The sequence below is a fragment of the Python bivittatus genome, unplaced genomic scaffold (assembly GCF_059951505.1).
Source record: "Python bivittatus isolate LINGU-HERP-01145 unplaced genomic scaffold, Pbiv_v1 ctg000310_np1212, whole genome shotgun sequence".
Classification (NCBI taxonomy): Eukaryota; Metazoa; Chordata; class Lepidosauria; order Squamata; family Pythonidae; genus Python; species Python bivittatus.
Window position 1 is genome coordinate 4,588,986 of NW_028277054.1, and position 15,208 is coordinate 4,604,193.

Consider the following 15,208-nt stretch of genomic DNA (forward strand, 5'->3'; position numbering starts at 1 on the left):
AGCCACTGAGGTTGAGAAAGACTGCTTTAAGGTGCTTCGATTCACCCTAGTTTGATCCTTACAACCATCCTGTAAAGTCAGTGTTGTTATGACCCTGGTTGCAGTGTAATGGTTGAGACAGAATATTTATTTATTTATTTATTTATTTATTTATTTTATTTTATTTTATTTAATTTGTCCCCGCCCATCTCCCCACAATGGGGGACTCTGGGCGAATGTTCAGGTTCAGTATGAAGCTTTTTAGCAGATAGGTTACACCAGTTATGCTAACTCAATGGTCCAAAATAAGTATGCAATTGAATGTCCCCCGGGGGGTGGAAAATAGCAAGCTCTACTGCCTTTATGCGGCAAGGCACCTGATGATGTACTATTAGAAAAGACATTGAATTTGGTGGCTCTGGGGCCTGATCCCAGCAGGACTTTGTTTATGCTTTCTGCGTGTCTGCTTTATAAATAACTACTTGGCTAATCATAATGAGAGTGATCAAGATTATCTCTGAACCACCAATAGCACAATACAGAATCCAACTACATATTATGGGAGCTACGGGTTTAAACATCAAGAGAAAGGGATTCAGGTAGAGGCGGCAAGAGAGGGAACCTAGCCAATGTTGACTGTTGTTTTTATCATTTGTATTTATTTCTAGGGTCTCTTTTACAATTTTAACCTGTTATAACTTGCCCAGAGTCTTTTGAGCTAGGCAGGCTATAAAATAAATAAGAGCCAGTGGCTGCAAACTGTGACCATCTGGCTGGTCGTTTACTGGATAAAATTGTTCATATTTGCTCTGAGCTGGAAGTTGGCTGGACAACTGGATCTGATGAGATGACAGAGATAAGTGTCTTATAATGGTATCTGGGAAGTTTTGACCCTGAAAATCTCAAGGAAGTGGCCAGAGTTCTTTGTGATCTTAGATCAGCCATTGGTGGACTTGACCCCTGTCCCTCCTGGGTAGTTAAAGGGAGCAGGCAGGGAGATGGGTCTATGCCATCCTGAAGGCCCATCCTAATCCACTATTCCTGGCTAGCTACCATCCTATCTCTTACCTTCTCTTTATGAGGAATGTTGTGGCAAAAAAAGTGGTAGGGTGATCATTGAAACAAGAGAAGCAGACTATCTGGACCTATTGCAAACAGGTTTCAGGACCAGCCCTGGCTCTATAACTGCAATTGCCTCATGGATGATCTTAGGTGGGAGTTGGAAGGAACACAGCCATTTATATAGCCGCCTCACCTTGTGTGAGTTGGGTGGCTATATAAATATGATAAATAAAATCAATCAATCAATCAATCTCTGTGCTACTGGATCTCTCAGTGGCCTTCGAGGCTGTCAGCCACAGTATCCTTCTGAGCCACCTTTGCGGATGGAGAGCAAATGGTGCTGTGTTATGCCAGTTCTGCTCCTTCCTGTGTGGGCCAACCCCATCGGTAGTTACTGGAGGAAAGAAGTCTGGCTCTTGGGCATTGCTTTATGGGGTGCCCCAGAGTTTGGTCCTCTTTTGTTGAATGTCTGCATGAAACAGCTGGGAGAGATTATCCAATTGAGCTGAGTTCAGTGCAATTCAAGGTGCTGATATCAGACTGCCTGTGCTGGAGAGATTCTGTCCACGCAATGCAAGCAAACACTGAACGCCTGTTGGAAGTCCAAGAAGTAAAACAGGAGCGGGGTCCAAAACAGGCATTCTGTTGTAACCCTTTGTAACAACTTCCCTGCAAAGGTAGCTTCCCCTCCCTCCTGCCCCACTCTCATGGCCTCCAGAAGCTCGTAAAAATGGCTATCCAAGAGGCTTCTGGGAGCTGATTGTTTTATAGTTGTTGGTGCCAGGTATGAATGTTATTACTACTACATAAAGTTATGCTTCGGTTTTATGGTAGGTTGCATTGGCTCTGGCGCCTAGACTCCTCGAGATGAAGGTGGAGGGTAAATAAATAAATCAGGGGACCCCAGAGCCGTCCTTGTCAAGAGGATGGTGTGTTTAATCGTAAGTGCGCTATTTAAACAGATGACTAATAGAACAAATAGCTTGACTCAAAGTAATTTGAAAACCCTTCTCTTCCCTCTTCCTTCCCTTTTCAAGGCTTTTGTATGCCACAGGGGGACCAGGTAAGGAAATAAGCTAGTCCAAATGTTAGCAAAACATGGCTTTGGAGGATTAATTAGCCAGGTTGCTGAAAAGGTAGGTAACAAATGAACAGACACAAGAGCAGTATTTCTAAGAAAAAGTCTAGGCTAACCAGTTGGACATATACAATGTTTGGCTGAGAAACTCACAGCCACACTGAGCTTTCTGGAACGGCATTTTTACTTCAACAGCAGCCAGATAGCCTTAGAGACGAGATATTTCAGGCTAGCAAATGGCAAGGAAACACCACATTCCCGGTGTTTCCTCAGAGCCCATGTAGAACCAGTTCGGCTACTGGAAAAAGGGCAGATGATTATACCCCCTTCTCTACCAAAACCTTTGCTAGTTTATGTTTTGGTGGGGAAATTATAAGGCTAATAGGATACAAGAGTTAATACATGCAATCATTTAATTGCACATTTGTAAGTTCTTAATTTTATGAGAGCCAGTCTGGCGTAGTGGTTAAAGCATCAGGCTAGAAACTGGGAGACCATGAGTTCTAGTCCCGCCTAGGCACAAAGCTAGGTGACCTTGGGCCAGTCACTTTCTCTCAGCCCTAGGAAGGAAGCAATGGCAAACCACTTCTCAAAACCCTTGCCTTGTCCAGGCAGTCTGTGAGAATTGGACACAACTGAATGGATTGAAAAAAAAAAGTATATGCACATTCTGTCAGAATGGTATATACAGAACTGAGAGAAGATGGACTGTATATACCAGTGTTTTTCAAACTCAGCAACTTTAAGATGCATGGACTTCAACTCCTAGAATTCCCCAGCCAGCATGTTGGCTGGGGAATTCTGGGAGTTGAAGTCTACGCATCTTAAAGTCGCTGAGGTTAACACTGATCTAAAGTACAAAAGTCCGTAAATTCAATTCCTGGGAGAGGGCTGGAATCCCATAGAATAACATCTTGGTTACCTATGTCTGATGAGTCCCCAAATAGGATGAAACCAGTCACATGGTGCCTGCTTCTTGGTGGTCAATGTAAATATATGCATTGTCATCCATAGTTGGTCCTAAATAAGGCTCTTTAATATTGGTTAAGTGGAAGTGAGGAAAAAAGTGTGGATTGTTACCTAAGGTTACAGTAGTATTTTTCATGTGACAAACTTGGCGTTATCTTCCAATGAGGCTCAAATCTAATTAAATTCCATGGCCCGTATAGCCCTTCTGACCAACTGTCTGGTCCAGCAGGAACAGAGTTTTACTTTTCATCTTTAAATTTTGTATGTTGTCCTTCAAAACTAGAGTCGTAACTTTTAATAGAGTGCAAAATGAAATCTTTCCAAGGAAGAGTTAAGAACAGTACACATCCTGATTAAAATCTGTATGTGTAACATTTACCATCAAGTGGTTTACAGCTGGTGCAGTTAACCTGTGCCATTTCATTAGCATCATTAATCTAATAGGAAATACAAAGGCAGAGAGGTTGGGGAGATTAAAAAAAAAATTAATCAGCCTTTCTCGATGTGGTGGCCTTCAGATATAAAGGCAACTCTCATCACCCATAGCCATTACATCTGGAGAAGGCAGTTTGAGGAAACTGGGTTGTGTTTATGCAGTTTTGTTATGCCTGGCCCACAAAATTTGGGGGAGTTATAGTTCAGTAAGGATGTAGTTAGGCCTCACTCCCCACTCTTCTGTAGTTTAACTAAATCTTTGACAGGCAACATGAGGTGAGGAAGCCCATCCATGGTTGCTCTAAATCAATGGCACGGTTTCCTGCTATTCTGAGGCAGGAAATACATGAAAACTGAAGTGTAAATCCTAAAATAGTAGAGACCTCCCCAAACTTGCTTCCAAATCCACTTGTATGGCATTGCCATACCAATTGTGCATCCACACTTTGCCCATTGCAGCCCTCACTCTCCCCAAAGCCATTCAGCATGGCAAAGCGTCTAGGCCTATTCCTGCCTAAACAGATGGAATAACAGGAAAATCAGTTTGCCTGCAAAAAAAAAAAAAAAAAAAAAGTGGCATGTCATATTATGAATTCTGCCCTTCATTGATTTGGGTAATTAGAGCCAGTCCTGATTGCAGAAAGGCTGAAGTCCATGTTGTACAGTCTCTGACATGAGCAAGGAGAGGCCACCTGGGATACCGCATTAAGTCCAGAGCTATCACTTCACTGTAGGTCTTTCAATAGCCATTAGCACTGAGCTGTATGGAAACCCAAAGAACCCATTTGCAGCAGTGCTCTGAACAGTAATGTTTTGTCCCTGCCTTCTTCCTACTTGCTTTTGTTTGAGGCGAGATTCCTATCTTAAATGGGCATCAGGAGCCATTGCAGGATTCATTCCCAGCAAACTGAAACACAATAGTCTCTCTTCATTAATACAATGCTGTAGGCTTACCTCCCTCCAACTCAGAGGGCATGACTAGATCAGAACATATTACAGAAATGCAGACAGAGATTTTCTGTCCTTACTAAAGAAACAAGATGGCAGAATTGTAGCAACAGACTTTTGCCCAGGTAAGGTGGACTAGATCAGTGTTTCTCAGCTTTGGCAACTTGAAGACGTGTGGACTTCAACTCCCATGCTGGCTGGGGAATTCTGGGAGTTGAAGTCCACACGTCTTCAAGCTGCCAAGGTTGAAAAACACTGGACTGGATTATCTCCAAAATCCTTTCAATGCTACATTCAATGACTCTCTAAGCTACAAAGCATATTGCCTCATTTTGAGGAATGGAGAAAAAATACCTCAGCGAGATGTTTAGAAATCACGGCTGGATGAAACATCCAAGGACCCGTTCCTCTCATGTTCTTAATTATGTGATTGAAAGGAAAACAGAATATACTGTCTGTATGTGTGAGTGTAATTAATACACACACACATATAGTAGAAAAGAAATCTAATGTATTATATAAAGAAAAGAGAAATGAGAAAAAAAGAAAAGTCCCCAGAAAACAAACAAAAAACCTTAAATAAAGAAAACACCAAAGAACTAAACAAAAGTAAAAGCTCAAAATAAAAATTAAATCTAATTCTAAATATATGTAGGGAAAAAAACTATTTAAAAACAAATTCTATCACTATTAAAATTAAGTAACTTCAATTTCAACATAATTTAACTTTTAGACAATGCACTGAACCCAGACCAAATGGATTCATATTGTCCAGTTTTGTATCACATTCAGTCAAATGAATTCAAAGGCCTCTGAGAGTTGACAAATTTTGTGAAGCCAACTTTTAAAATCTGGAACACCTGCATTCTGCCAGGAGACCATAAATCACCTTTTTCACAACAGTTCAATCTTGATATATCTGAAGTCCTTCATAGCCTTAAGGACTTTAAGACACTTTAAGTCCTTAAGGCTATGAAGGACCAGATATATCGATTCCAAGTGTTTGGAATATAGTTTTTTAAAAAAATATTTAACTCCCTTAACCCTTAACTGCCAAGGCTGAACAAGCTGTGTAAGAGCTGCCACCTTTCCTGAAGTGAAAAAGATAAATTTCTCCCACAGGGACCGTACATATTCATTGAAAACTTTGCTTCAGTGACTACTTCTAAAGCATGTCTATTTCTTCTGTAAACTCATCCATCATCTCACCTTCTCTGGGGTAATGGCCTAAAATCTGTCCCAATGTTAGGATATTTCTCTGTATTAGGTACTCAGTTATTGTGTACACTACTACAGTATCCTTTGGGGGGATGAAAAATAGTCTATGTGTGCATGCACATGCCTTCATGTGTGTATACAGATAAAAACATGTATATGCTTGTGTACATCCCTTAAAAAAAAAAAAGCTTCTAAATATTGGAGAACATAGTCCTTCCTTCCATGCTTAGTAACATCTGCTCCAAAGTATTCCTTCCATAAATCCTTAATGTGTTCCAGTGAACTGGAAGGTACACTGACTTGTGGAAATGTATAGAGGCATAAGGTAAGGGAGCAACAGCAGGAATGAGAAAAATGACCAGAAGGGAATCCTTCCTCTAGCCACTGTGACAAAACTGAAAGCATATCATCAAAAAAGCACAAGAGGAACTGCTCTGCAACCCCAGGAGAATGGAATACTTGTTATATGCAACCCCAAAGGTGAACGTTCTTTGATCCAATCCATATTTACATGACTGAGCCTTCCTGTCTGGTGTCCTCAGCACCATGGCCAGCTCCTTAACTAGCCAAACCACTAAAGAGGAAAATGTTAAGAACTCCACCTTAGGGCACCCCATGGCATAAAGCTTTTTCTACCATTCTTGACATCCAAGATTCAGGGACCCTTCTCCTCCCACCTATACCCATTCATCTTGGGTGTGGAAATGGGAAGAAAGGGTAGGAGAGGAAAAACATCTGCTCCAAAGGCCACAATCGGTCTGAGAAAGGAACTGCCTCTGGGGGAGATGGGCAGCATATAAATTGAATAAATAAGAGAAATTGTGCTTTGCAACCTAGAACAACTCTTCTGATCCTAAAAACATTTAATTTGGGTTGTAAAAGAAACAGGTTTCTGGCTGTATTGCCACTTTGCACTTTTACTTAGCCCCTCAATTTCACTGGCTCATCATACTTAAAGTAGGGCTGGGCAATTCTAATTCAAACTTTATCTCTGTATCCCACCTCTAACTCAGCCCCTTTACCAGTTTTTTTAGGAATGGCCATGTGTTGAAATTATCAGTGTGATAACAAAAAGCATGAACAGTAATTATAGATAAAATGAAATCCCCATATTCAAAGCTCACACAAATGGGAGAAGACACCATGGAATGCCCATCCTGCTTCTGATCTCTTCTGGGGTACATGACTAACTAATGCTGGAAGTAGATTGCTGGGCGAAACAATTTCTTAGTAAAATTCAACAGGACAATTCTGGTGTACAGGCCCACCTAGTGGACATTATGTCAAACTGCCCTCCTCCCCAAATAAATAGAGAAGGGCCTACAAGATGTATTCATCACAGCAAATTCTTTGCCAGTCAAAAAACCCTCACAATATGTAGACAAACCCTTACGTTTCTCACACCTCTTTATTTTCCATTAAAGCCAAGACTATCTAACTAACACTTCAGCTGATTATATCAGGAAGGAGGGCACAAATTGTTTCATTCAAAGTTTAATGGCACTTTTTAGTGTTATCTTAAACTCTAAAAAGGAAATACTGTATCTATTACTTATTTACTTATTTATATTTCGAATTTAGACACCGCCCATCTCATGAGGAAGTGATTTCTTTCCAAAAATGAATGACAGCTTTTGCTTATTTTTTACTCTCAAAAAGACACTTTATATTTAGGGTTAAATGAAAATTCTGCAGCTGGGAATATTTAATCTCAATCAAGATTTCTTCATGTATAAATAAATGTTATGACAGGCACTACCTTGCAATAAGTTTCCCTCTTTCAAGAGCAAGATGGAGGAACGTCCTTTTTAAAATGGTAATTAAAATAATTAACTGCTTTCCAGTTAATCAGGGACACTTTCCTAATTGATCAAACATTTCTCATCACCATAATAACTAATTAGATAGACATATTTGTCTTAAAAAAAACTCACTGATCAGTTAACACAGATGATTACAAAATACACTAATAGGTTGATAGTCTCTTTTTATACTCAACCTTACTCAATCTCCATTACCACATTTCACTCACCCTGGGGTTTCCTCCTTCCCAAAATAGAAAGAAAAGCTACACTCAATTAAAAAAATCACAAGTACTTTAATTTCTATTTTATTTTAATATGAAATAACAAAACACTCCCACAGCCATGGGAATGAGCCCAGTTAGCAAGAAACAAAATAAAAGAAGCTATTATGGATCATGAATGATATCTGAGAGATGGAGACCAACAGCAAACAGGGAGAGAACCCCACAGTGAACAGAGCACTCAGTCAAGAGGTATTTACAACCCAGCTTGATCCCAAGTAGGAAGGGAACCAACAACAACAACCCTCCCACCCCCCCACACAAAAAAAATTAGCATTAGAGGGATGCAACTGTGGAGAAGGTTGCCATGGGCATTGCTAGGGCTAAGGGTTGCCCAAGTTGTAAGAGAAAATGTTCCATTCTGCTGAGTGGGAAAGAACTGCCCAACACCAACCAGAAGGGAAGGGAAGCATCAGACCACACAATGGCATGGAGTGCCCAAGCCAACAGCACGGCTATCGCAGGAAATTGAGTGGAAAGTGTGTGGGAGAAAGCGACACCAGCTCATCTACAGAACTGGTGAAAAATAAAGGATGCAACCCCATTCCAGGAATGCAGAGAGCAGCAGGAGTATGGATCAAAGGCTGAGAGCAGGAGTTGTGGCAGCTACACCAAAGCCTGGGGAGGGGGAGCCAAAGAGCAGCAGCTCCCAGTCCACATCACGAGACCAACTGCCCCTCCTTACTCCCCCCAGCCCAACTCAAACTCCCCCAATCTGGACATTTTCCACTTGGATATTCTCAAAGTGAACACCTCCATCCGTTGGGTAGATTTCAATGGTCTCCACAACAGGGATGGTCTCCATAATGGTAACAGTGTTGCCATAGACTGGTTCGCTCGATGCCGCTGAGGCAGATGATGTTGCTGTTGCAGCAGCTGCTGCAGCTGCAGCTGCTGCTGCAGCAACAGCCTCTGCCATGACTTCCTGCTCATGCTGCAGGCGCTGCTGCTGATGCATTTTACGATGCTTCCAGAGATTGGAGAAAGAACGGTACGCCTTGCCACAAGCATCACAATGGTACGGGCGTTCTCCAGTGTGAATCCGCTTGTGCTCAGCCAACCGTACAGCAATAGTAAACGCCTTCCCACATTCGTCACATTTAAAGGGCTTCTCCCCAGTATGCAAGCGCCGATGATCCTTGAGGTGGGTGGACTGCCGGAAGGCCTTCCCGCAATCTGGGCAAGGGTACGGACGCTCACCAGTATGGATGCGACGGTGGACCTGCAGCGACGTTTCTGTACTGAACAATTTCTTGCAGTCGCTGCATTCAAACGCCTTCGGGCAGGTGGGGCGGCGGGGGCGGGGTGGGGGGGGTTCAAGCACTGGCGGCTCTTCTTCTACCCCTTCAGGGATTTGGATGTCCCCGTGCAGCCGTTCATGGGCTCTCAGTTGCACCGTCGAGCCAACCTTCTTGCCGCACACAGAACACTCAAAGTGGCGACTCATCTTGCCACATTTATGCTCCTTCAGCTGCTCAGCAGTGACAAAGGCAGCTCCGCAGCCAGAGGTACAGCGATGTGGCTGTTGGCCGGTATGGCTCAGCTGGTGAACCTCCAGCAAACGGCGAAGCAAAAAAGAACGACCACAGGTCTGGCACTTGTAGGGATACTCCCCGGTGTGATGATAGCGGTGCATAAGCAGGCGGTAGGGCCGGTGGAAGACACTGCCACACTCCTGACATTTGTAAGGATAGTGGCGACTATGCACCAGGAGATGCTGCTGCAGTGTGGAAGATTGTGTGAAGCACTTCTGGCAGATGTCACAGCGGTAGGGACGCTCACCCGTGTGCGTCAGGCGGTGGCGCTGCAGATTGGCCGGTGAATTGAAGCTCTTGCCACACTCCTTGCAGTGGTATGGCCTTTCCCCAGTATGGGTCAAGAGATGGTTGCGCATGTGGGACTTCTTCTTAAACATCTTGCCGCATGTCAAGCACTTGTGGCGGCGCTCCATCTTGTGGGCAAAGCGCTGATGGCGTGACAGCTGTGTCTGTTTGGGAAAGGCCTTGCTACACATCTGGCACTGGAACTCATCGGACTTCTGCTCCTGAGCACTGCCATCAATTGATGTGATAGTGTTGTCCACGGAACAAATGAGGGCCAAAGGGACCACTTCTTGCTTTTCTTCTGATTGCTCTGAGGCTTCTGGTGGCTCTTCCTCAAGTGGCTGGTCCTCAGGAGGAGATGAAGGCAATTCATGGGTCTGTGTTGAATTGGCACTGTGGGAGCGCCGATGATAGAGGAACTTCGTCATGTTGATGAAAGTCTTGCCACAAGTGCAGCGGTACAGGGGGTTTGAAGAATGAGTGCGTCGATGGGACAACAGCACTGCCTCAGTGCCAAAGCCCAAGCCACAGTCCACACAGAGGAAGCGCGACTCCCCACTGTGCTCCTCTCGATGTTTCTCAAGGGCAGCTGGAGATGGCAGCACCTTACTACAAAGTGGGCATTTGAAGGCACCCTGCCGATGACTCCTCATATGCAGCTGGAGCTTATGGGCTGATGGAAACAGCTGGTCACACTCAGTGCACAAATATTCTTTAGTGGCCTGCTTCATTTTGCGGAGTGGCTGCTCCCCAGGGTTGTTTTTAAGTTCATAACTGTGATCCGTAGCTGTGACACTAGTCTGGATTTGTGCTGGCACAGCACCGTTTTGTACACCCATTAAACTTGGTGGCAACAACTCCTTTGGCTCTGCAGGGGAAGATACAGGCAACTCTCTCATTTGTGCCCCTGGGGTTGGCTGTATCACTTGATGTGAGGCCTGGTGCTCTAAGAAGTCTGTGGTTGACTGAAACAGCTGGAAGCACTCACCACACTCATAGAGCAATAACTGCACAGTTCCACAGGAATCTCCTCCATCCTCTGGCTTACGGTATGAATGCTCCAGGTTTACAAGCGCCTGACTCTGAGGAGGAGGAGCTGCTGGTCCTGGTGGCTTGCGGTGGCTCTGGCGGTGGGCAAGCCACACATCCTGACTTGTAAACAGTGCTTTGCATTCTGTGCACTCATAGTGGATCTGACTGGAACTCAGAGGTTTGACCAAAGGTTCTGGTTCATGAGTAACCATTTTCAAGTGCATCTCCTGGTGTTCAAGCAACTGACTTGGAGACATGAGGATCTGTCCACACTCCAAACACTGGTACTGGCTTTCCTGCACAGTCACTGTTTGATAGAGACCAGCCTCGCCACTTGCCATCAACCCAGCTTCTGCCAACCCCACTACTTCATACTGCTGCTCTTGGGAGCACATGTGGCTCTGCTGATGCACCAATGCATCCTCTAAGGAACTAAACTGCTGACTGCACTCTGAGCAGACATAACGGTGCTCTACATACAACAGAGTTTCTTCGGCTGATTCAGCCATCATGAAAGATGGCTTCCAGTGTGCTGGGAAGAGAGAGAGAAAAAATTAGGGAGCTGATTGGTTGAGACTGTGCTTGGAACATCTGGTTGATTGATAAGAACGATTAAATTATTTTAAAAGTGCTCTCAGTCATGCAGACTTTTAAAACGACCATTTGTAACACAAGTACTTTCAAATCCATGGGTGGCAGGAAGCTACTCAAAAGCATTCTTCTCTTTTGCACAAAATTGCAAACTGCTGTGATAAATGAATCTGTCATCTTTAAACAAAAAAAGAAACCTTCCTCCATTCAATTAATGACCAAGATTATACGTATTATGAAACAGACAGTGTAAAGGTCATTGACAAATTCCCCAGCAAGAAGCTTGAGCTGTAAGAGCAAAAACTGCAAGCAGCGCTGTCCAATATGGACTGTCCCACTGGAGTTTACTCTCAAGTAAGGGTATAGAATTCCAGTCTTCATCAGTCAACTATGGGTTGCAGTTGGTTAAAAGGGAAAACCATTAATTATCACTTGGTTTATTTGAAAAGGTTGTTTGGTTTATCTGGTTAGTTTGGAAGGCTTACTTCCATGCGTTACTGTTTCAGGATATGAAAAATAAAATATTAAAGATGTCACTTCCTTGTAACAAAGACTTCCAGAAAGTGTAACAATGCAATAAAGAAAAGAGAACATTATTTGATTCCTGTTCAGGTTATTTGTCTGCCATATCCAATATTGTTTACTGAGACTGACACTGTCTCTACATCTCATTAAACATACTACTGCTCCTTAATTTGGGATTGTCCTCCAACAACAATTAGGTGATCAATCTGAATGCCAATCCCATTTCAATTTTATACTAAATTATTCAGGATGATAAAAACTCATGGAGGGACTGCAAAAAGCTCCAAAAGGAAATTTCTAAGTTAGTAAATGAATTTCAGGGCAGGGCTGTCAGCAATTTATTTTTAACAGATTATAACTGCAGACTTTGTATGCATTGTTTTCAGATTTTATTTTAACACCTAGTTATTTTAATGACAGAAAATTCTTTTTAATACTACAATGGAATCATTTAAAAACCCACAAGGTTCCCTTCTCCCAACCAGCTGTCTGAAGACACAACTTTATTTTCTCTAGCCTCAAGGAATCATAATATTATATGCTGAAGAGACCTTATAGGTTATTTAGCCCAACCTCCTGATCCGAGCAGGAATTTATTAAATCAACCAAGGCAGGTGGCAACCCAGTCCATATTTGACAACTGCTAACAAGGAGGCATCTACCACTGTTCTAGACTAACTTTTCTACTTCTTACCAATTCTTACAACCAGAAATTACCTCTAATATTCAGCATGAATCTCATTTCAACCCCTTGGTCTTTCTCCTATTCTTAGTTTCAACAGAGAACAAGCCTGTTCCCCCTTGCACATTACATCCTTTAAAATAACTGTACACCACTATGTCATCTTCCTTTAGCATTTTCTTTTGCAAACTAAACAACCCAACTCTTTTAACTGTTGGTTTCCAGACTCTTATCAACTTGACAGCAATCCTCTGGCACCCCCTTCAGCTTCTCAATGTCCTTTTAAAGAACAGTGCCCAGTAGCAGACCCAATGCTCCAAATATGGTCTAACCAATGCAGTTTATCTAGTTTCTCTCACATACCTTCCAGGCCTAAGGTCAATGAGCAGCCCAAGAAGGACTTGTGGCCCTAGAAACTCATCCAGTCTGGCCTCTTTCAGCAACATGCACCTCGTTTCGTAGCAGAAGATCCTTTCTGAAAACTTGAGTTTAAAAGACTACAAAGAAGACAGCAGAGAAGGTTGCAGATCATTCATCCACCTCAGGCCAGAGCTTCTGACCCACCCTTCAGAATCAAGGAATTCCACTCCTCCTTCGATTCTTAAGCTACAGCATGAAGCGGAAAACCCAGCTCTCACGTCCCTTCACCTCCACGCCTTTACAGTTAGCATGGGCTAACTGTACCTCACTTTCAAAGACAAGCCCTCTCGCTTCTCCTGCAATGAAGAGCCCCCCCGACGCTCGAGGCTCACTCATTTGTGGCAAGGATCCGAAGCCACATCCCCAGATGCAACCCCCACCCGGCCTTGGGGCCTGTTCCCCCGCCCTTTGCCTACCGGGCTGTTTTGCCCAGGGGCACGTCCCCTTCTCCCTCTGCCGACTTTAGCCCCCACCCCACTCCCCCTCACGGAGTTCTGCCCCTCCCATGCACGCAGGAGGGTTCCTACTCCCACAGCCTTGCAAAGGAGGGGGAGAGCATCTCTCTTCCCTTTATCGCTCACACCCTCTCACGTTGCGCGCTCCGAGCTCCCCTCCCCCACCCCGGCGGGGGGTGGCGGCCCGGCTGCTCAGCCGCCCTCCCCTATAGGGTGGGGAGGGCTCTAGCCTCCCTCTTGTCTCCCTCCCCCTTAGTTCCCCCCTGCACTAGGGGCGCTCTCCCCCAGTCCCCCTCACCTCACCTTTTTCTCCCTTCTGTCCCCCACAGCCCAACCTTCTCTCTCACCCTCCTGCTCGAGCAAACCGTCTCTGTATTGGATGACAGGACGCAGCGAATCCGGAGGCGGCTTACTCAACGCTAGGCCAATCGGCGGCCCCGTTGGTGCGCGGCGCGCGAGCCTTTGCCCGAAGCCTTCGGGATTCGCATAGGGCGATGTCATAATGACGTAGCCCTGAGGCCAGAGCCAGGCGGCTCCCTTCCCCTTGAGAAAGTGGGCGGGGCGAAAAGGAAAAGCGAGGGAACCGGCCGGCTGGGCTGTACCAACGTGAGCGGACCGGGGGTGGGGGCGTAAAAAGCGGCGAAGAGAGTGGCCGTTGGGCCGAACCAAAATGCTGGGCGAGCGTGAAGGCGGCGATGGCCGTTTCAGCGGTCGGAGGAGCGAATGCGATCGTATATATATTCGTTCAGGAGATTTATCCCGCCGTCTCTCTCACGCACCGACACGGACGTTATCACTTAAGGCAGGTCGACAGAGCTGGCCCGGACGCCTGGCGGTCAGCGGCTCCGACGGCCTCCCGAACCGCCGCCACGGAGGCCGGAATAGCGCGCGGCGAGGCTCCCGGTTGCTCCCCTCCTCGGACATGGATGTATTACTAATAATCATTAAATTAGGAACAGGTACACCCCCGTGGCAGGCGACTCGGTCTCCGTGCAAGGGGCCGTCGGGTCCGCCGGGGCAAAGGGCGGGAGGCGACTTTTATTCGGGGCTGGGAAACGTCCGAGAGCTTCCCCGGCAGTCTCCGCTCACGGTTGGGAACGGCGCCCGGTGCAGAAGACCTTAGTGCAGCAGGGCCCCCTTATCTTCTCCGGCTGCTGCTCTGATCTTCTTGGAGGAAGGAAGACAAGTTCCGTTAAGAAGGCCCTTGGCCAGATGTTTCCTCTTTACCTCTCCAGTTGCAGCTCTGAACTTCTTGGAAGAACGGGAAGGAAGATGCATCCCGTTAAGAAGACCTTTGGGCAGATGAGCTCTCCTGACGTGCTGCAGCTGCTGCTCTGGATATGGAGGACAGGGAGAAGGAAGGCAGGATCCTCAGCAGGATTTTTTCCCCCGGCTTCGTTGCACAACAAAGGTCCTGATAAGCATCGTGAGGGAGAGGCTGAAGCAACCAGAAGAGGAAAGAAAAATGATGGGTAAAAGCAAGGAGGAAGGGCAAATGAAAGCTCTCAGAAAAGAGGAGGAAGATGGAGGGAAAGTGAGCGAAGGGACTGCTTAGAGAAGGAAAGATTGGAAAGGGAGATCCGAAGATCTGACCTGGTGGAGAAGCACTATGAGGTTGTCCTACTAATGGTGCAGTTTCAGGTCTCCCAAGACAGAGAAAGAGAGGGAGAGAGACCCGGCATGCATTTCTTGCCATTCAGTTACCGTATTAGAAGTCTTCCTAGAGCACAATGTTTAAAGTAACTTTTCCCTTTATTGTATATTCTTGGAGCACAATACTTTCACTATGTACTTTCCCATTACTTCCCTCTTCCTAGCAGATTAATTTGCGGCTTGGATGGACTGCAGATCCAGAATGAACACACTCGCTTCTTATTGCTCTTCAGAAATGATACCCCTTGACAT

At 45.1% G+C, this 15,208-nt stretch overlaps 1 protein-coding gene across 2 annotated transcripts; it reads right to left on the minus strand.

Annotated features, from left to right (window-relative positions):
• Positions 1-7,775: 7,775 nt before the first annotated feature.
• On the minus strand, positions 7,776-13,668 carry ZNF574 (zinc finger protein 574). Of its 2 annotated transcripts, XM_015889507.3 has the most exons (3): positions 13,607-13,668; positions 12,792-12,925; positions 7,778-11,162 (listed from the first exon to the last, which is right to left on the minus strand). In XM_015889507.3, the coding sequence occupies exon 3, from the start codon at positions 11,140-11,142 to the stop codon at positions 8,476-8,478; it is 2,667 nt and encodes an 888-aa protein (XP_015744993.3). In that variant the 5' UTR covers positions 11,143-11,162; positions 12,792-12,925; positions 13,607-13,668; the 3' UTR covers positions 7,778-8,475. The 2 variants fall into 2 exon arrangements, with proteins under 2 accessions (XP_087996022.1, XP_015744993.3); XM_088139896.1 differs by lacking the exon at positions 12,792-12,925 and having other exon boundaries at positions 7,776-11,162.
• Between the last annotated feature and the right edge of the window lie 1,540 nt (positions 13,669-15,208).

Coding starts and splice junctions, on each gene's coding strand:
- ZNF574 (XM_088139896.1), bottom strand. CDS start 11,142: ATGATGGCTGAATCAGCCGAAGAAACTCTGTTGTATGTAGAGCACCGT.